Below are 22,410 nucleotides of genomic sequence, written 5' to 3' on the forward strand. Positions count from 1 at the left end.
ATCCATCGCTCTCTCTCTCTCTCTCTCTATATATATATATCCCTATCTATATATGCGTCTTTCTATATGCAATGATATATGTCTCTTTCTGACCCTGCTGCATGTGTGTGTCTATACAGTATAAATATATGTAGGTATATGTGTTCTGGCCACATGCATGTGTCTGTACACTATAAGTTTATAGTGTGTCCATACACTATAAGTGTGTGTGTGTATCTGTATATATTTATCTATGTGTGTGCAAGAGAGCCAGTGAAGCATTGCTACAACCGCATTTCTGGTGATGATGATGATGATGATGATGATGATGATGATGATGATAATAATAATAATAATAGTTGGAAGCACATGCATCCCTTTGGCACAACTCCCCACTTTCCCGCCTGAGTTGGTTTCTGCTGCAGGATTTGAGGAAAGAGAAGCTCAGCAGTTCTTCTCTGCAAAAACCTCCAATCTGCAAAAGGGAAAGAAAGCCAGCATCTCTGGTGCATTCAAGGTTTTCTGGGCTCTGCGTCGGGAAAGAGTTTTCAAGGGTTTTTCCTCCTCCTCTTCTTCTTTTTCCTTCCTCCTTTGTTCTCTTATTCATCCTTTTTCTCCTTCTTCTCCTGGTTTCTTCTTATTCTTCTTCCTCCTTTCTCCTTTTTACTCTTCTTGGTCCTCTTTCTTCATATTCTTCCTCCTTTTCCTCTTCCTCTTCTTTCTCATTCTCTTCTTGACTTCTTTTCTTCCTTCTTTTTTTCTTCCTTCCTCTTTCTCTTTCTCCTGCCAACTTCTTCTCTTCCTCTTTCTTTCTTCTCCTCTTGACTTTTCTTCCTTTTCTTCTTCTTCCCAGTGTTCTTCCTAGATACATAGATTGATAGATGTATGAATGGATAAATAGATAGATAAACTTATGGATATATGAATAAAGAGGGAGATGGATCAATAAAGGGATAGGGATAGATAGAACAATAGATGAATGAATGAATAGATGAACATATGGGTATATTGATAGAGAGGGAGATGGATCAATAAATGGGTGAAGGCATAGATGGATCAATAAATAAATGCAGATAGACCTATGGATATATGGATATATGGATAGAGGGGGAGATGGATCAATTAATAGATGAAGGGATAGATAGATAAATAAATAAATGGATAGATAGATCAATAGATAGACAGACAGACAGATAGACCTATGGATATATGGATAGATAGGTCAATAAATGGATGGATGGATGGATAGATACATAGATAGACAGATAGACCTATGGACATACGGCTAAAGAGGGAGATAGATCAATAAATGGATAAGGGAATAGATAGATAGGTCAATAAATAAATTGATGAATGGGTGGATAGATAGACAGACATATGATATTTGGATAGAAAGGGGGATGGATCAATCAATGGGTGAAGGAATAGATAGATCAATAAATAAGTGGATAGATAGATAGATAGATAGATAGATAGATCTATGGATATATGGATAGAGAGGGAAATGGATCAATAAATGGATGAAGGGATAGATAGACAGACAGATATCAATAAATAGATGTATGAATGGATAAACAGACATGTGAACATATGGATAGGGAGAGAGATGGATAGACAAATGGATAGATGGAGAGAGAGGAAAAAAAGAAGAAGAAAGCAGAAGAGGGATAGACAGGAAAAGAGAAGAAGGGATAGACAGAGAGAGATGGGAAGGAGAAAAAAATAGATAGATGATAGATAGATAGATAAGAGGAGAAGATAAGGATAGATAGGAAAGGGGAAGAAGGGGAAAATATGGATAGATAGGTAGAAAGGAGAAGAAAGGGATAGATTGATACATGGATAGATGAATGAACGGAGAGAGAGAGAGAGAGAGCAAAAGATGAATGAATGGCTTGAAGGATGGATTGGATGGAGAGAGGGACAGACAGAAAAAGAGATAATAAGAATAGATATAGAAAAAGGAGGAGGAGATAGGAATAGATAGATGGGGGAGAGGAGAAGATAGGGATAGATAGAAAAAGAGGAGAAGATAGAAATAGAAAGAAAAAGAGAAGGAGAAAGAAAAGGATAGATAGATACCCACTTCCTGTTTTCTTTCTTCTCCTCCTTGCAACTTCTTTTATTCTTCCTTGGTTTCTTTTTCCTCCTGACTTATTCTTCCTTTCTTCCTCTTCATCATCTCCCCCTCTTCCTCCTCCTGACTTCTTCCTTCCCTCCTTCTCTTCTTCTTTCTCCTTCTGACCTTCTCTTCTCTTTTTTTCTCTTTCCTCTTTTTCTTTCTCCTCCTCCCAACTTTTTCTTCTATTCTTCCTTTGGGAAAGGAAGCTTGAAAATAGCATTTGGTACCTTGGAGAGCTCCTTTGGAAAGAGATGCCCAAAGAGAGCTCCCTTAAAGTTCAGACTCAAAGCGGACCAGAGGGAGTCCTTCTTGAAAGAAAAATGATAACATTGTGGGCTTTGAAGGCACTCGAAAAAGGCATTCAACACCTTGGAAATTTTGGACTCAAACCCAAAGTGGACAGGAGGATGTCCTTCTTGGTAGAGAGATGATAGTGTTGTGGGTTTCCATCCCAGACTTTGAAGGCATTTGAAAAGTCTTTCAGCACCTTGGAGAGCTCCACAAAAGAGAGCTCCTTTAGAGTTCAGACTAGAACCCAAAGCAGATAGAGATAGATGATAATGTTGTGGGTTTCATCCCAGACTTCAAAGGGACTCGAGAGCTCGAGTTCAGACTAGAACCCAAAGCAGACAGAAGACAATCCTTCTTGATTTTTTTTGTGTCAGGAGCGACTTGAGAAACTGCAAATCGCTTCTGGTATGAGACAATTGGCTGTCTGCAAGTATGTTGCCCAGGGGATGCCCAGATGTTTTGATGTTTTACCATCCTTGTGGGAGGTTTATCTCATGTCCCCGCATGGGAAGCTGGAGCTGACCGAAGGAGCTCATCCGCACTCTCCTCGGATTCGAATCTCCGACCTTGATAGGAAGGTGATAATGCTGTAGGTTTCCATCCCATGCTTTGAAAGAGCTTGAAAAGGTGTCCGGACCTTGGAGAACTCCACCAAAGAGAGCTCCTTTACAGTTCAGACTAGAACCCAAAGCAGACAGAAGGCAATCCTTCTTGATAGAGAGATGATAATGGTCTGGGTTGTGTCCCAGGCTTTGAAAGAGCTTGAAATTGCATTTGATACCTTGGAGAGCTCCTTAAAGTTTGGATTCAAACTCAAAGTGGACAGAAGGCAGACCTTCTTGATAGAGAGATGATAATGTTGTGGGTTTCACCCCAGGCTTTGAAAGATCTGGCAAATGCATTTGGTACCTTGGACAGCTCCTTTGGAAAGAGCTGCCCAAAGGGACCTCTTCTTTTAAAGTTCAGACTACAGCCTAAAGCAGACAGAAGGCTTCTTCTTAGTGAGATGATAACGTTGTGAGTTGCATCCTGGGTTTCAAAGGAGCCCAGGATGCAACTCAGCACCTTGGAGAACTCAACCAAAGAGAGCTCCTCTAAAGTTAAGACTCAAACCCGAAGTGGGTCCTTCTTGCCAGTCAGGCACACTCAATCCCTTCTCCTTCTACTCTTTCTTTTGCAGGCACATGCTGACCCCCGGAGCCTGAGCCATGCGGGATTCCGGTGTGCCGCCGCTGCCGCCGCCGCCCCCGCACAACCCGGCCCCTTTGCGGAGATCGCCATGAGCACCTGCCGGTACAACGGAGGGGTCATCCGCCCACTGAGCGGCCTGAGCCGCCCCCATGAGCCGGAGGCTGAGGCCCAGCCACTGCAGCCCCTCCGCGGCCACCCAGCCCCCCGCCTGGAGGTGGTGGTCTCTCCGGGTCCTGAGGGGGTGCAGCGGCCACGGGACGAGGAGGAGGAAGAAGAGGAAGAGGAGGAGGAGGAGGATGACCGCCACCCCTGCGCCCAGGCCCACCGGCCCCACAAGAAGAACCAGAACGTGGGCTACCGGCTGGGACACCGCCGGGCCCTCTTTGAGAAGCGCAAGCGCCTCAGCGACTATGCCCTCATCTTTGGCATGTTTGGCATCGTGGTCATGGTCACCGAGACTGAGCTCTCCTGGGGGGTCTACACCAAGGTGGGTCTGCCGCCAAATGGGGGGGGGGGGGACCTCCAGCCAGAGAGAGCAGAGGGAGGATTGAGATTGATGCATAACAGATAGGTAGGTAGGTAGGTAGGTAGGTAGGTAGGTAGATAGATAGATAGATGTATTATAAGATTGAGATAGACCAATAGATGATAGATAGGATTGAGATAGGTAAATAGATGATGGATAGGATTGAGATAGATCAATAGATGATAGATGGGATTGATATAGATCAATAAATAGATAATAGGAGATAGATAGATAGAATATATGATTGAAATATATCCGTTTATGATAGAAAGGACTGAGATAGATCAATAGATGATAGATAGGATTGAGATAGATAGATGATAGGTATATCATTCCAAGGGCCATCCAGTCCAAGACACAATCAAACCCTTCTAACAGATGGCCATCCAATCATAGGTATGATAGACAAGATATAGATATAGATACACACACACACACACACAGAGTCCCCATCTCCTGATGGAGGCCTATCCATGCTCTACTTGTACATTTAGAGCTAGCAAGGTGACTTTCCTCTATGTCTCGAAACACAAAGGCTGATTTAAAATAGAATTTTGACATTTGTTTCACATTCGTCTCCAAAAGACGGCCATGTCAGGCCTCGTGCTTCCGAACAAAGGGGCTCATTTAAAATAGACAGTGTTGCTCAGAGAAAGGATCTCTCTCTTCCTTCTGACTCTCTTTTTCTATCTTTTCTTTTTCCTTTTCTTTGCCAGGAGTCTTCATATTCCTTTGCCCTGAAATGCCTTATCAGCTTGTCTACCATCATCCTTTTGGGGCTCATCATTATGTACCATGCGAGGGAGATCCAGGTAAAGCTTTTGGAAATAATAATAATAATGTTTTTTATTTCACCAGAACATTTTAATACCAACTGAAAAGTAGGGTGGCAGAAGACTGATTAAATAATCATAATAATAATACATTTTATTTAGCTGGTACATTTTAATACTAGCCAAAAAGTGGAATGACAGAGGATTAAATAATAACAACAACAATAATAATATGATTAAAATAATAATAATAATAACAACAACAACAACAACAACAACAACAACAATAATAATATACCAGCTAAAAATTGGGCCGGCGGAGATAATAATAATAATAATAATAATAATAATAATAATAATAATGCAATGAAACAATGGAAAATTGAGTTGTTTGAAATCCAGTCACTGACCAACACAGTCAGAATCTTCAGCACTGACTTCATATGGAGTTCAGCCTAGACAAATGTGCCACATTGGCATTAAAGAAAGGGAAAATTATTCACAGCGAGGGCATAGAGATGCCAAATGGACAAACCATAAAATACAATCAGACTGAAGCCTATAAATATCTGAGTATACTACAGTTGGACAATATCAAGCATGGGCAGGTGAAAAGTGTGGTCAGCAAAGAATATGTCCAACGGGTCAGAAATATTTTGAAGAGTAAATTAAATGGCGAAAATACGATCAAGGCTCTCAACACCTGGGCCATCCCCGTCATTAGATACACTGCTGGGATTGTGAACTGGACACAAGCAGAACTGGATGATCTGGACAGAAAAACAAGGAAACTGATGACAGCCCACGACTCCTGACACCCACGTAGTGATGTCGACAGACTTGACCTGCCCAGAAAATCAGGAGGCAGAGGGCTTCTGCAAGTGAAACAGTAGAAGAAGAGAAACACACACTGGCAGATTATGTGAAAGGCAGTCAAGAACCAACATTGATGGAAGTCAATAGTAGTAAACCGCTTCAAGTGCAAAAGAAAAAGAGGGAATACCGTAATAATACAATGCAGAGCAGAAGAGAAAAGTGGCAAAAGAAGGCTCTCCATGGACAGTTCCTGGGAAAATTTGAGAGCCAAATTGACAAAGAAAAAACATGGCTGTGGCTCACACATGGAACTTTGAAAAAGGAGGCGGAGGGCCTGATTCTGGCAGCCCAAGAACAAGCCATTAGAACAAATGCCATCAAAGCCAGAATTGAAAAGTCATCAACAAATCCCAAATGTAGACTCTGCAAGGAAGCAGATGAAACAATAGATCACATCCTCAGCTGCTGCAAGAAGATCACGCAGACAAACTACAAACAGAGGCACAACACCGTTACTCAGATGATTCATTGGAACTTGTGCCACAAATACTGTGGGGCTGCCCTTGAAAACAGCCCGGAAATTTCAATTGGTACAATGGGTGGCAGCCAGGTTACTAACTGGTGCTTCTTACAGAGAGTAGTCAACCCTCTTGTTTAAGGAGCTCCATTGGCTGATGTTCATTTTCCGGTCCCAGTTCAAGGTGCAGGTTTGACCTGCAAAGCCCTAAACGGTTTGGGACCCGCCTATCTGCGCGACTGCATTTCTGTGTATGAACCCACACGATCTCTTTGATCATCTGGAGAGGCCCTGCTCATGCTCCCACCTCCTTCGCAGGCGCGATTGGTGGGGATGAGGGAGAGGGCCTTCTCGGTGGTGGCCCCTCGACTCTGGAACTCTCTTCCCAGGGATATCAGACATGCCCCAACTCTGGCAGTCTTTAGGAGGAGCCTGAAAACATGGTTGTTCCAGTGTGCCTTCCCAGAATAAGGAAAACTCTCAGCAATATGCCCTCAGATACACTTTACCAGTGATTTAGGACTGACTGCATTCCCTCAATTCTCTCTGAAAATTTTCACATCATGTCAGCATTATTTTAATTTTAATCTATTACATTTAGCCCGGCCATTGGTTTTTAACATGTTGTATGCCACTGTTGATTGTTTATTGCTTATTTTTTGTTTATGTGATTTATGTGATTTATGTGGGGCAATGCTGACAGGGGACAGGGAAAAGGCAGAACTACTTAATGCCTTCTTTGCCTCAGTCTTCTCACAAAAAGAGAGTCTTCAACCTCAATAAGATGGAGTGGATGAGGAATTGGAGGACATCCAATCCCAAATTGGGGAAGAAGTCGTCCAGGAATACCTGGCCGCTCTTAATGAGTTCAAGTCCCCAGGGCCAGATCAACTACACCCCAGAGTATTGAAGGAACTAGCGGAAGTCATTTCGGAACCATTGGCAACCATCTTTGAGAGTTCTTGGAGAACGGGAGAAGTTCCAGCAGATTGGAGGAGGGCCAATGTGGTCCCAATCTTCAAGAAGGGAAAAAAGGATGACCCAAACAACTACCTTCCGGTCAGCCTCACGTCAATACCGGGCAAGATTCTGGAAAAGATTGTTAAGGAAGCGGTCTGCAAACATTTAGAAACAAATGCAGTCATCGCTAATAGTCAACATGGAATTCTCAAAAACAAGTCATGCCAGACTAATCTGATCTCTTTCTTCGATAGAGTTACAAGCTGGGTAGATGTGGGAAATGCCGTGGATGTAGCGTACCTGGATTTCAGTAAGGCCTTCGACAAGGTCCCCCATGACCTTCTGGCAAGGAAACTAGTCCAATGTGGGCTAGGCAAAACTACGGTGAGGTGGATCTGTAATTGGTTAAGTGGACGAACACAGAGAGTGCTCACTAATGCTTCCTCTTCATCTTGGAAAGAAGTGACGAGCGGAGTGCCGCAGGGTTCCGTCCTGGGCTCGGTCCTGTTCAACATCTTTATTAATGACTTAGATGAAGGGCTAGAAGGCATGATCATCAAGTTTGCAGACGACACCAAATTGGGAGGGATAGCCAATAGTCCAGAGGACAGGAGCAGGATTCAAAACGATCTTGACAGATTAGAGAGATGGGCCAAAACTAACAAAATGAAGTTCAACAGTGACAAATGCAAGATACTCCACTTTGGCAGAAAAAATGAAATGCAAAGATACAGAATGGGTGACGCCTGGCTCGAGAGCAGTACGTGTGAAAAACATCTTGGAGTCCTCGTGGACAACAAGTTAAACATGAGCCAACAATGTGATGTGGCGGCAAAAAAAGCCAATGGGATTTTGGCCTGCATCAATAGGAGCATAGTGTCTAGATCTAAGGAAGTAATGCTACCCCTCTATTCTGCTTTGGTTAGACCACATCTGGAATATTGTGTCCAATTCTGGGCACCACAATTCAAGAGAGATATTGACAAGCTGGAATGTGTCCAGAGGAGGGCGACTAAAATGATCAAGGGTCTGGAGAACAAGCCCTATGAAGAGCGGCTTAGAGAACTGGGCATGTTTAGCCTGAAGAAGAGAAGGCTGAGAGGAGATATGATAGCCATGTATAAATATGTGAGAGGAAGCCACAGGGAGGAGGGAGCAAGCTTGTTTTCTGCTTCCTTGGAGACTAGGACGCGGAATAATGGCTTCAAACTACAAGAGAGGAGATTCCATCTGAACATTAGGAAGAACTTCCTGACTGTGAGAGCCATTCAGCAGTGGAGCTCTCTGCCCCGGAGTGTGATGGAGGCTCCTTCTTTGGAAGCTTTTAAGCAGAGGCTGGATGGCCATTTGTCAGGGGTGATTTGAATGCAATATTCCTGCTTCTTGGCAGAATGGGGTTGGACTGGATGGCCCATGAGGTCTCTTCCAACTCTTTGATTCTATGATTCTATGATTCTATATGAATTGTATTGTATTGACTGTTTTATTTGATGTTTTGTTTATTGATGTATTATGGACTCGGCCTCATGTAAGCCGCACCGAGTCCCCTGGGGAGATGGTAGCGGGGTACAAATAAAGATTATTATTATTATTATTATTATTATTATTATTATTATTATCTGCCTGCGACAAAAAACTGGTGGGGCCACAAGCCTGAAAAAGTTACAGAAAATGAACACGTCAAACTACTCTGGGAGTTTTGGACCACAATACTCCTGACCTCACAATCATGTTAAAAAACAAAGTATGGATCGTTGCAATCCCAGGTGACAGTAGGATTGAAGAGAAACAACTGTAAAAGCTGACATGAGGATTTAAAGATTGAACTGCAAAGACTCTGGCACAAGCCAGTCAAGGTGGTCCCAGTGGTGACTGGCACACTGGGTGTAGTGCCTCAAGATCTTGGCTTGCACTTAAACACAATGGGCGCTGACAAAATTACCATCTGCCAGCTGCAAAAGGCCACCCTACTGGGATCTGCATGCATTATTTGCTGATAAATCACACAGTCTTAGACACTTGGGAAGTGTCCGACGTGTGATCCAATACAACAGCCAGCAGAGTTATCTTCTTTGCTGTGTACTAATCTTGTTATGTTTCAAATAATAATAATATGATTAAACAATAATAATAATAAATTTTATTTCCCTTTCCTCCCTGCTTCTTCCTTCCTTCTTTCTTCCCTCCCTCCCATCTTTCTCTCCTTCCTTCCTCCTTCCCTTCTTCTTTCCCTTCCTTCCTTCCTTCCTTCCTTCCTTCCTCACTCTTCTTCCTTCCTTATATTCATCTGTCCTCCCTCCCTTTTTCTCTCCTCCCTCCCTTCCTTCTCTCCTTCCTTCCTTCCTTCCTTCCTTCCTTCCTTCCTTCCTTCCTTCCTTCTGTCCGTCTTCCCTTCCTTCCTCTTTCCCTTCCTTTTCTTCTCTCCTTCCTTCCTTCCTTCCTTCCTTCCTTCCTTCCTTCCTTCCTTCCTACCTCCCTCCCTCCCTTCCTTATTTCCTTTCCTTCCTTTCTTCCTTCCTTCCCTCCTTCCTCTCTTACTTCCTTGCTTCTTTCTATCTATTCTCCCACCATCCCTCCCTTCTCTCCTTCCTTCCTTCCTTCCTTCCTTCCTTCCTTCCTTCCTTCCTTCTGTCCGTCCTTCTTCCCTTCCTTCCTTCCTTCCTTCCTTCCTCTTTCCCTTCCTTTTCTTCTGTCCTTCCTTCCTTCCTTCCTTCCTTCCTTCCTTCCTTCCTTCCTTCGTTCCTCCCACCCTCCCTCCCTTCCCTATTTCCTTTCCTTCCTTTCTTCCTTCCCTCCCTCCTTCCTCTCTTCCTTCCTTGCTTCTTTCCATCTATTCTCCCTCCATCCCTCCCTTCTTTCCTTCCTTCCTCCCTTCCTTCCTTCCTTCTGTCTGTCCTTCTTCCCTTCCTTCCTTCCTTCCTCTTTCCCTTCCTTTTCTTCTGTCCTTCCATCCTTCCTTCCTTCCTTCCTTCCTTCCTCCCTCCCTCCCTCCCTCCCTCCCTCCCTCCCTCCCTCCCTTCCCTATTTCCTTTCCTTCCTTTCTTCCTTCCCTCCCTCCTTCCTCTCTTCCTTCCTTGCTTCTTTCCATCTATTCTCCCTCCATCCCTCCCTTCTTTCCTTCCTTCCTTCCTCCCTTCCTTCCTTCCTTCTGTCTGTCCTTCTTCCCTTCCTTCCTTCCTTCCTCTTTCCCTTCCTTTTCTTCTCTCCTTCCTTCCTTCCTTCCTTCCTTCGTCTCTCCCTCCCTTCCTTCCCTTCCTCCTCTCTTCCCTCCCTCCTGCCGCTGCAGCTCTTCATGGTGGACAATGGAGCGGACGACTGGCGCATTGCTATGACCTATGAGCGCATCTTCTTCATTGGGCTAGAGCTGCTGGTGTGCGCGGTGCACCCTGTGCCGGGCCAGTACTTCTTCACCTGGACGGCACGCCTGGCCTTCAGCTACAGCACCTCAGAGGCCCAGACCGACGTGGACGTGGTGCTCTCCATTCCCATGTTCCTGCGCCTCTACCTAATTGGGCGGGTGATGCTGCTGCACAGCAAGCTCTTCACCGACGCCTCCTCCCGCAGCATCGGGGCCCTCAACAAGATCAACTTCAACACTCGCTTTGTCATGAAGACCCTCATGACCATCTGCCCTGGCACCGTCCTCCTCGTCTTCAGCATCTCCTCCTGGATCATCGCTGCCTGGACCGTCCGCGTCTGCGAGAGGTCAGACAGCGCCCCATAAGAGGAGGACCCCTATAATCAATCAATCAATCTATCTATCTCAATCCTATCTATCATCTAACTATCCCAGTCCTATCATCTATCTATCTATCTATCTATCTATCTATCTATCTGTCTATTTAAGGGGGCTCAGGGCAGATCACAGAACACATATATGGCAAACATTCAGTGCCGTTAAACAGTGACCAGACAGATAACTGTATATAGATAGAGGTATATAGAGGCTTTTCCTATCTTCGGCATCTTGGAGGCTTGTGCTTGGTTCCGGCCACAGGGGGGTGCTGTCACTCCAGTTTCCCTGCTGAAGAGCTTTGTTTGTAAACTTCCTCCATGATCGAATCACCGGCATTTTTCTGGCATTTCCTTATGAGTGCCTTAAATGCCTTCCCACTTAAGTGGTACCTATTTATCTACACACATTGCTGTTTTCGAAACTGCTAGGCAGAAGCTGGGCTAAAGGCCAGGAGCTCATCCTGACCTGGGCTTCAACCTTTTGGCAAGATTTACCGACTTGAGGTGGTTCACAAGGCAACAATTCAATGCCAACAACATCATAAAAACATTAAAAACATTTAAAAGCAATGAACATATCAATTAAGACCACAGCAATAGTAAAAATAAGTCATTTCATCTCCTAGATAAAAACGTAATCCAAACTCATAATCCAATTGTTCCATAATCCAATGTCTATTACACTGCCTTTTCAAATGCCTGCTTGACTTTCTTTGGAAGATCAAAAGGGAGGGAGCCAATCTAATGTCCCTAGGAAGGACGTTCCATAGCCGAGGGGCCACCACTGAGAAGGTCCTGTCTCTCGTCCCTGCCAAATGTATTTGAGACACAGACAGAGTCGAGAGCAGGCCCTCCCCAGACGATCTTAACGTTCTAGATGGTTCACAAGGAGAGATGTGTTCGGACAGGTAAGTTGGGCCAGAACCGTTTAGGGCTTTATAGGCTAAAGCCAGCACTTTGAATTGTGCCCGGTAGCAAACTGGCAGCCAGTGGAGCTGGCGCAGCAGAGGAGTTGCATGTTCCCTGAGCGCTGTTCCTGTTAGTAATCTGGCTGCCATCCGTTAGACCAATTGAAGCTTCCAGACAGTCTTCAAAGGCAACCCCATATAGAGCGCATTGCAGTAGTCTATATGGGATGTAACCAGAGTGTGGACTAACATGGCCAAGTCAGACTTTCCAAGGTATGCGCGCAGCTTGCGCACAAGCTTTAACTGTGCAAATGCTCCCCTGGTCACCGCTGAGACCTGGGGTTCCAGGCTCAGCGATGAGTCCAGGATCACTCCCAAGCTGCGAACCTGTGTATCTATCATTCTATCTATCTATCTATCTATCTATCTATCTATCTATCTATCTCAATCTTATCTATCATCTATCTATCTTTTTCAATCCTATCTATCTCAATCCTATCTATCTATCTATCTCCTTATCTATGCCTATGTCTCTCAATCCTATCTATCAGGCACCACTCAATTCTTCCCAACAGATGGTCATCCATATATGATAGATACAATTGAGCTAGATATATGATAGATAGGTTTGAGATACATAGGTAGGTATGTAGATGATATAGGATTGAAATAAATATTAGATAGTAATATTGTCGAAGGCTTTCATGGCCGGAATCACTCAGTTCTTGTGGGTTTTTTCGGGCTATATGGCCATGTTCTAGAGGCATTTCTCCTGACGTTTCGCCTGCATCTATGGCAAGCTTCCTCAGAGGTGAGGTCTGCTGGAACTGGGAAAAAAGGGGTTTATATATCTGGAAAGACCAGGGTGAGACAAAAGGCTTTTGTAAGTTGGGCTAGGTGTGAATCTTTTCAATTGACCACCTTGATTAGCATACAATGGGCTGACTGTGCCTGGAGCAAACTCTTCTTGAAAGGTGATTAGATGTCCCTGCCTGTTTTTCTCTCTGCTGTATTAATTTTAGAATTTTTTTAGAATTTTTTTTAGATTTTTTTTTTTTTTTAGAATTTTAGAATTTTTTTTTAGAATTTTTTTAGAATACCAGTATTAAAAAATTCTAAAATTAAAACAGCAGAGAGAAAAACAGGCAGGGACATCTAATCACCTTTCAAGAAGAGTTTGCTCCAGGCACAGTCAGCCTATTGTATGCTAATCAAGGTGGTCAATTGAAAAGATTCACACCTAGCCCAACTTACAAAAGCCTTTTGTCTCAGCCTGTCTTTCCACAGATATATAAACCCCTTTTTTCCCAGCTCCAGCAGACCTCACCTCTGAGGAAGCTTGCCATAGATGCAGGCGAAACGTCAGGAGAAATGCCTCTAGAACATGGCCATATAGCCCGAAAAAACCCACAAGAACTGAGTATTGAGATACATAGATAGCTAGATAGATTATAGATAGGAATGAGATACATAGATCGATATCAACGGTATCTAATATCTATCAATGTGAATCCTATCTATCTCAATCCTATCTATCATCAATCTATCTATCTGTCTCTCTATCTATCTATCTATCACATAGAAACCGCTTTGTCGTCATCCTTCCACCTTTATTCTCTTGTCCTTCCCATTTCCCAGTTTCTTTCTTTTTCTTATTTATTTCCCCTTTCCCTTCTTTCATGTCTTCTCTTCTTCCTTTCCACTCTTTCTTTTCCTCCTCTTTTTCCTCCTTCCTCTTCCTTCTCTCCTCCTTCTTCCTCCCCCTTCCATTTCTTCCTTTACCTTCTTGCTCTTTTCCACCTCTTCTCCCTTTTTACCCTTCTTTTGTTCTTCCTATTTCCCCATGTCTTCTCATTTATTCCCTCTTCTGCTACTTCCCTTTCTCCTTTTTCCCCTTCCCCTTCTTTTCCTTCCCTTCCTTCTGTGCTTGTTCCTTTCTTTTCCTTTTCCTCTTCTTTACTTCTTCCTCATTGCCTCCTTCTTCCTCTCCTTTCTTTTCTTTCTCCCCCTCCTCTTTTGCATCTCTTTTCTCCTCTTTGCATCTTCTTCCTTGTTCCCTCCTTCTTCCTCTCCTTCCTTTTCTTCCTCTCCCTACTCTTTTGCATCTCTTTCCTCTTCTTTACTTCTTCTTCCTTGTTCCCTCCTCCTTCCTCTCCTTCCTTTTCTTTCTATCCCTCCTCTTTTGCATCTTTTCTCCTCTTTGCCTCTTCTTCCTTGTTCCCTCCTTCTTCCTCTCCTTCATTTTCTTCCTCTCCCTACTCTTTTGCATCTCTTTCCTCTTCTTTACTTCTTCTTCCTTGTTCCCTCCTCCTTCATCTCTTTCCTTTTCTTTATCTCCCTCCTCTTTCACGTCTCTTTCTTCCTCTTTACTATTTCTTTCTCGTTTCCTCCTCCTTCTTCCTCATTCGCGCCTTCATCCTCTCCTTCCTTTGCTTTCTCTCACTTCTCCTTCCTTAATTTGGCAGGCAGTGGGTTGGCCTATAGTTTCCCCAAAGGCCTGTAAAAAGGGGAGCCGCCACCCATTTGGCCTACTTTCCTCCAAGGCAATGGGTTAAAAACGGAACCAGAGGCATTGGGATGGATTTAGTCCATGTCCCAAGCCTTTCCAAGGGGAGGAAGAGCCGGTTCCCTTTGCCCGGCTGCCGCGTGTTGTGCCAGTCGGACCCAGTAACCATGCTGTTGTTTGTCTCTGTTTCCCCCTCCTCTCCTCTCTTACCTGCTGTGCCTTTCGTAGGGACAAACTGTGAGTCCTGTGCGGTGGGCATGCTCCGTCTGGGCCTAGAGCCGCTGTGGGAGCGGGACACGGTCTTAGGATTCGCTGCAAAAGGGGCACTGAGAAAGCAACCCAATCCAGTGACATCTCCAAATTGGCCCAAGACGGTCTGGCCTCCTCCCATTGTTCCTCTTCTCCATGTCCATTCCACCTTTTCCCTCTTTGATTGCCCCCTTTCCTTTTGGGAAAATCATGTAATAAAAGACCCATCTAAAATAAGGGTAAATGATGTATTAAAAGACCCACCTGCTTCCTGGAAAAGATGGGGAAATAATTATTAAAAAGGGAAATAATGTATTAAAAGACCCACCTCCTGCCTAAAAATGATGGAGATATAATTTATTAAAAGACCCGACCGATTCCTAAAAATGATTGGGAAATAATGTATTAAAAGGCCCATCAACAATGATAGGAAAATAATGTGTTTCAAGACCCATCTGATTCCTGGAAAAGATGGGTAAATAATGTATTAAAGGACCCATCTACAATGACGGGGAAATAATGTATTAAAAGACCCACATGCTTCCTGGAAAAGATGGGGAAATGTTGTATCAAAAGATCCATATAAACTAACAGGAAATATTGTATTAAAAGACTCATTCTTCTTGAAAATGACGGGGAAATCATGTATTAAAAGACCCGCCTCCTGCCTGAAAATGATGGGAAAGTAATGTATTAAAAGACCCATCTAAAATAACAGGAAATAATGCATTAAAAGACCCACCTGCCATGTGGAAATGGTGGGGAAATGATGTATTAAAAGACCCACCTGCTTCCTGGAAAAGACGGGAGAAATGTTGTATTAAAAGACCCACCTGCCACCTGAAAATGATGGGGAAATAATGCATTAAAAACCAATTTAAAATAACAGGAAATGATGCATTAAAAGACCCACCTGCTTCCTGAAAATGATGGGGAAATGATGTATTCAAAGGCAGACCTGCTAGGGGAAAAGCAGCAATCCTAAATGCCTCAGCTTGCCTGGCTTGACCTGGCTTGACCTTCTAGCTGTTTTGACTTCCTTGCTTGAACTCGCCTGACCTTGTAGCCTGGCCTGACCTTCCTCCTTTTCTCGTCTTCTTCCCTCCTTCCTTGTGCATGATCTGAAACCTCAGCACATGCACCCAGTGGTGCTATGGACTACAACATCCATCTGGCCCTTCCCTAGGCTTCTCCAGCCTCAATTCTCATATCAACGGTGGATTGTTTCTCCCGTTGTCCCCATTATAATCCAAAGTATTTCAAATCTTGAGTTGGCCTACTCTGAATCGAGACTCTATTAAACATCCAAAGCATTTTAGACTCCATCTTTAAGGGGTTTTTTTTAGCCATAACACCACTGGTTGCTTCTTCTCTCTTGGCTCCCCCTCCCACCTGCCCAAAAAGGCACAGCGGTTCGTAACGGCCCTTTAAATCTATCCAAGGCTCTATCCTTTGGATAGATCCCTCTGCCAGAAAGTTCAGAGCAAAACCAGGAGCGGATTGGCTGAGATTTGGTTGTCTCCTGAATTTCTTTATTATTATTATTATTATTATTATTATTATTATTATTTTGCTATATTGGGAAGGTTGCCACAAAGACAGAAGATAGGAAAGAGCCTTTGCAGAATGAGAGTGTCCATCATTTTTTCCTTAATTTAAAAAAAAGGAAAGAATCTTAGTGAGAAGGGACATAACTGATTGATTAATTGATTGATTGGCAGTATTTATATTCCACCCTTCTCACCCGAAGGGAACTGAGAACACATACACGGCAAACATTCAATGCAGTTATACGCAGACAGGACAGACAACAGTACAGTATATAGGCTTTTGCCATCTTGGAGGTTGTGCTCGATTCCATTCAGCGGGGGTGGGGGGGGGGCAGTGTGCTGTCGCTCCATCCTCCATTTTGAAGAATCCTGTTCACAGACTTCCTCCTTTTTTGATTGAATTGCCGGCATTTTCCTTATTGTGCCATTAAAATATTTCCCCACATTAAGCGGTACCTATTTATCTAGAATCATAGAGCTGGAAGAGACCTTGTGGGCCATGCGGTCCAACCCCGTGCCAAGAAGCAGGAAAATCGCATTCAAATCACGCCCGACAGATGGCCATCCAGCCTCTGTTTAAAAGCCTCCAAAGAAGGAGCCTCCAGGGCAGAGAGAGAGTTCCACTGCTTAACAGCTTTTTCTCACAGTGAGGAAGTTCTTCCTCATGTTCAGGTGGAATATCCTTTCTTTCCTGTAGTTTGAAGGCATTGTTCTGCATCCTAGTCCTCCAGGGCAGCAGAAAGCAAGCCTGTTCCCTCCTCCCTATGACTTCCCCTCGCATCTTGAGCCATGGCCCTCATCATGTCTCCTCTCAGTCTTCTCTTCTGCAGACTAAACATGCCCAGCTCTTTAAGCCGCTCCTCATAGGGCTTTTCTCTACACCCTTGATCCTTTGAGTTGCCCTCTTTTGGACACATTCCAGCTTAGAGTCAACCCCTCCCTTTGATTGCGGTGCCCAGAATTGGACACAGCGTGATTCCAGGTAAAGTGGTCTGATCAAGGCAGCATAGAATAGACAGGTAGCATGGATCTAGGCACTCAACTCCTATTGATGTAGGCAGGGCCGTAGCCAGAAAAAAAATTCGGGAGGGGTTGAATTTTGGGGGGGGGGGGTTGAAAATTTCACGGGGGGGGGGGTTGAAACCTGCCTCCTATTTTATTTATTTATTTATTTACAGCTTTTATATTCTGCCCTTCTCCTCACCCCGCAGGGGACTCAGTGTACACATATATGGCAAACATTCAGTGCCAATTTTTGACATACAAACATATACAGACATAGACAGAGGCTATTTAACTTTTTCTGGCCACCAGGGGAGCTGTCGCTTTCCTCATCCATCTGCGACACTGATGAAGCACCTCCGCATTCCCCACACACTTCCCTGCTGGAATGCTTTGCCGGAGTCTTCTTTATGGCCTCATAAATCAGTTAATCCAGCCTCCCCACACTTTTATGGTGGTACCTAATTTTCCTACTTGACAGATGCAATTGTCTTTCGGGTTGCAAAGGTCGACAACAGGCTACACACAATTGGTTGGAAACCCACTCCAACCCGGGCTGGCTTCGAACTCATGACCTTTGGTCAGGGTGACACTCCGCCAGCTGCGCCACAATCCCCACAAAGAACATAGCAGGGAGCAGAGCAGCCTTACATAGCGTGCAGCTCCGCCCCTGTCAACCACCTCCACCAAGTCTGGCCTCCTTAATGAGAGCATTCAACACACACACACCCAACTTGGTTGCTTCACTACATCGGCTATTGCTGCAAGTAATGACAGTGTAAATAAATTGTCAATATTTGCTTGAGATAGTTCGGGAGGGACTCTTAATTTTTTGCATCTCATAGACTTAGCAGCATGTGGATTGGGTTAACCAGTTAAAATTCATGAGTAAACCAGTTTTTTTAAAAAAAAATCTGAAACATTTCGGGGGGGGGGTTGAACCCCTACCCCCCCCCCCCCTTGCTACAGGCCTGGATGTAGGCCAAAATCCCATTGGCTTTATTTTGCCACCGCATAAGATTGTTGGCTCATGTCGTCCACGAGCACTCCAAGATCTTTTTCTACTCTACTCACAGCTGTTTTCGATCTGCTAGGTGGGCAGTGAGCTGGACTAAAGGCCAGGATCCAGGGCTGTCGCCAAGGGGGGAGGGTTAGGAGTTCAACCCCTCCCCCATTTTTTCAGGTTTAAAAAGACCTGATGAATGTTAACTGGTTAACCCAATCCCCCTGCTAAGTCTATGAGAAGCAAAAATTAAACAAGTCCCTCCAGAACTGCAAGCACTATCTCGAGCCAATTTCGACAATTTATTCACACTGTCATTACTTGCAGCAATAGCCGATAGAGTGGAAGCAACCAAGTTGGTCCACCCATAATCGGCAGGCAAAACCTAAGGCATGGAAGGTGGTGGATTTGAAGGCCTTCATGAAGGAGACCAGACTTGGTGGAGGCGGTTGACTGGGGCGGAGCTTCAGATTATTTAAGGCTGCTACCCCCCCCCCCCCCCCCGGTGCTCTTGACTTCAGCATGAGGGAGGAGACAGGTAGGTTCCTAATGAGGGATGAGGCCTTTCCCTCCTTGCTCCCCCCTCCCCTTTTCCAGATAGTAGGTTCCCATTGCTATGCCTATATATAGGTTGTTTTCAACTCTTAAATATTTGAAAACACACATAAGAAGCACAATGGGGCAAGAAAGATTGACTGGACTTGCACCCCTGAGTGTCCATCGAAGATTACTGATGTAGCCTGAATTCTCTCAAAGTGTACTGACACAGTTTTCAAGTGTTGTGGTATTCTTTATCAAAATTACCAATTAAATTACCAATTAAGAGTCATTTTCAGTTATTTTAAGACTTGAAACTTTGTAACTAAAATAGATCTACTGCAGCTGGTAGTTAACCTGCTGTACTAAAGCCCCATCTCCCAATGTATTAAAAGACCCATATATAACCTGAAAAGGATGGAGAAATAATGTATGAAAAAGCCCATCTGAAATTTTTGGGAAGTAACATATTTAAAGATCCAACTATCACCTGAAATTGTATTAAAAGACCTATCACCTGAAAAGGATAGGAGCCATGGTGGCGCAATGGGTTAAACCCTTTTGCCATCTGAAGAAGCTTCCCATGAGAGAAGCCTCCCACAGGATGGTAAAACAGCTGGGTCTCCCCTGGGCAATGTCCTTGCAGGTGGCCAATTCTCTCACACCAGAAGCGACTTGCAGATTCTAAACTCACTTCTGATATGATTTTTTTTTTAAAAAAAACAAAAACCCTGAAAAGGATGGGAAAATAATGTATTAAAAGTTCCACCTGCCACCTGAAAGGGATGGGGAAATAACCCATCTAAAATGTATTTATTTATCGTGTCAGACATGAATTGGGTACAGTTATAATGTATTTAGACCACAAACAAAGTTAAAAACTTGGCATTATACTAAATGTCTTTTGACCAGAAACTGACCACTTGGAGTGCCTCTGGTGTCGCTGTGAGAAAATCCTCCATTGTGCATATGGCAGGGCTCAGATGGCATTATAGCTGGTGGTCTATGGTTTACTCTTCTCTGCACTTGCATGTTATAGACTCCACTTTGTAGCCCCATTTCTTAAGCTTGGCTCTGCATCTCGTGGTGCCAGAGCACAGTCTGTTCACCGCCTTCCAAGTCACCCAGTCTTCTGTGTGCCCAGAAGAGAGTCTCTCATCCGGTTTCAGCCACTGACTGAGGTTCCAGGTTTTAGCCTGCCACTTTTGGACTCCTGCTTGCTGAGGCGTTCCTGCGAGTATCCCTGTCGATCTTAGGAAGCAATTTCTTGATTTAAGGCATTGGCGTGTGGCTGATATCGAAACAGGGGATGGACTGGAGATGTCACCACATTGGTCCTTTCATTGTAGGCTGCTATTTCCCGGTGGATGTCAGGTGGTGCAGTGCCAGCTAAACAGTGTAATTTCTCCAGCAGTGCTGGGCGTAGTCATCCTGTGATAATGTAGCATGTCTCATTAAGAGTTATATTTACTGTTTTATTCCGCACTGGGCATGTGTATTCAGCAGCAGAGTGGCAAAACGCAAGGGCAAATGTCTTCACTTTGTCTGGTTGTGATTCGCAGGTAGTGCCAGTCAGCTTTTGTATGATATTATATCTAGCACCCACTTTTTGCTTGATAGTAAAGCAGTGCTTCTTGTAGGTCAGAGCACGGTCCAGAGTGACACCCAGGTATTTTGGTGTGCTGCAATGCTCCAGTGGGATTCCTTCCCAGGTAATCCTAAGAGCTCGAAGTGCTTGTCTGTTCTTAAGATGAAAGCACATGTCTGTGTTTTAGACAAATCAGGTGTTTTTCCCTGTAAAAGGCAGTAAGAGCACCTAAAGCTTCAGAGAGCTTCTGTTCGATCATTCCAAAGCACCCTGCTTGGGTGGTGATGGCATGATCATCAGCATAGATGAAAATCTCTGTCCCTTCTGGCAGTGGCTGGTCATTTGTGTTAAACATGGCTGGAGCAAGCACACTCCCCTGTGGCAGGCCGTTCTGTGTTCACCATCTGCTTCTCTGGCCCTGGAACTCATCAAAAAAGCTCCTGTTTTGTAGCAGATTTCCTATGAAGCGACTGAGGTGGTAATCCTTTGTGATGTTATACATTTTATTCAGGACAAGGCAATGATTTAAAATATTATATGACTTGCAGCATGCAACCCATCTAAAATGATGAGAAACAACCTGAAAATTATGAGAAAATAATGTATTAAAAGAGCCACTCAGACACTAAAAATAATGGGAAAATATTCTATTAAAGGACCCACCTGCCCGCTGAAAATAATGGAGAAATAATCTATTAAAAGACCCACCTCCCACCTGAAAATAGGTCTTTAAAGGCCACAATAATGATGTGTGATGGAGACAGGGAGCCAGTTGCAATCCTCTAAAACCCAGCTGGTGTTGATCTACAAAGGCTCCTTCCACTTCTGCTCTGAGAGGCAGCTGGCATCATGAGGGGGAGAATGACACGGTGCCCGTTTTGGTTTTTGTGGAAGGAAAGTGAAGCCGGTTCTGATGGAGATGATCTCCGTCTTCTTCTTCTTCTTCTTCTTCTTCTTCTTCCTCTCTTTCCTGAGTAGGTACCATGACAAGCAGGATGTGACCAGCAACTTCCTTGGGGCCATGTGGCTCATATCCATCACCTTCCTCTCCATTGGCTATGGGGATATGGTGCCCCACACCTACTGCGGGAAAGGCGTCTGCTTGCTAACCGGCATCATGGTAAGCAGGCACTGGGCTCTAGGGCTGGGTTCAGGCCCTCAGCTGAGCACTTTTGGGGCCCAAATGGAGGCACTGCTATGCTAATTGGGGGCCCTCCCTCTTTCCCAGGGGGCTGGCTGCACGGCGCTGGTGGTGGCCGTTGTGGCGCGGAAGTTGGAGCTCACCAAAGCCGAGAAACACGTCCACAACTTCATGATGGATACGCAACTCAGCAAGCGGGTAAGAGGGGAGGCCACCTATGTTCAGAGAGGTGGGAAATAAATAAATAAATAAATATTATTGCTGCTATATATTGCTATACCTATGTTGGGGCCCACCTCGAGCCAAAAGCAGGGGCCGGAAATAAATAAATAAATAAATAAATAAATAAATAAATACTATCACTATTATATATTTTTATTATTGCTACTGCTATTCTATATTATTATTATTATTACTTCTATTGCTATTATTACATATTATTATACATTATTATTATACATTAGATATTATTATTTATTATTATTGCTTTTATATATACTACTATTAGTATTATTACATATTATATATCATTATACATTATATATTATTCTTGCTATTGTATATTATGGTTATTACTTCTATTGCTATTATATATATATATATTTATTTTTATTATTGCTATTATACATACTACTATTAGTATTATTACATATTACATTATCCATTATATATTCTTATTGTTATTACGATTATATATTATTACTATTAGTATTGCTATATATATATATATATATATATATATATATATAATATTATACATTATATAATACTTATTATTATTGCTATTACTATTATATATTATTATTACTGTTACTGTTATTGTATATTATCATATATTACTATACATTATACATTATTATTTATTATTATTGCTGTATTGTCGAAGGCTTATTATTATTGCTATTGATATTATATAATATTATTACTATTATTATACATGGGCCGGGCTTTAGCACAGCTGGTTAAACCACCAGCTGCAGTAAATCTTGTCATTCAAAAGTCTGCCAGTTCGAACC

General features: G+C 43.6%; 1 protein-coding gene across 9 annotated transcripts in view; it reads left to right on the forward strand.

Moving 5' to 3' along the window:
* KCNN1 (potassium calcium-activated channel subfamily N member 1) overlaps window positions 1-22,410 on the forward strand; it is a 54,804-nt gene that overhangs the window by 15,388 nt on the left and 17,006 nt on the right. For all 9 annotated transcript variants that reach the window (XR_009631999.2, XM_067473046.1, XM_067473047.1 and 6 more), the window contains 5 exons: window positions 3,573-4,070; window positions 4,826-4,921; window positions 10,462-10,880; window positions 21,232-21,373; window positions 21,482-21,592. Coding sequence is in view for 8 of the 9 variants with exons in the window: in XM_060786154.2 (XP_060642137.1) it covers window positions 3,573-4,070; window positions 4,826-4,921; window positions 10,462-10,880; window positions 21,232-21,373; window positions 21,482-21,592 (1,266 nt within the window). In the remaining variant the exon portion in view is untranslated. The remainder of the gene's footprint in view (window positions 1-3,572; window positions 4,071-4,825; window positions 4,922-10,461; window positions 10,881-21,231; window positions 21,374-21,481; window positions 21,593-22,410) is intronic.

This window comes from Anolis sagrei, chromosome X (genome assembly GCF_037176765.1).
Source record: "Anolis sagrei isolate rAnoSag1 chromosome X, rAnoSag1.mat, whole genome shotgun sequence".
Lineage (NCBI taxonomy): Eukaryota > Metazoa > Chordata > Lepidosauria > Squamata > Dactyloidae > Anolis > Anolis sagrei.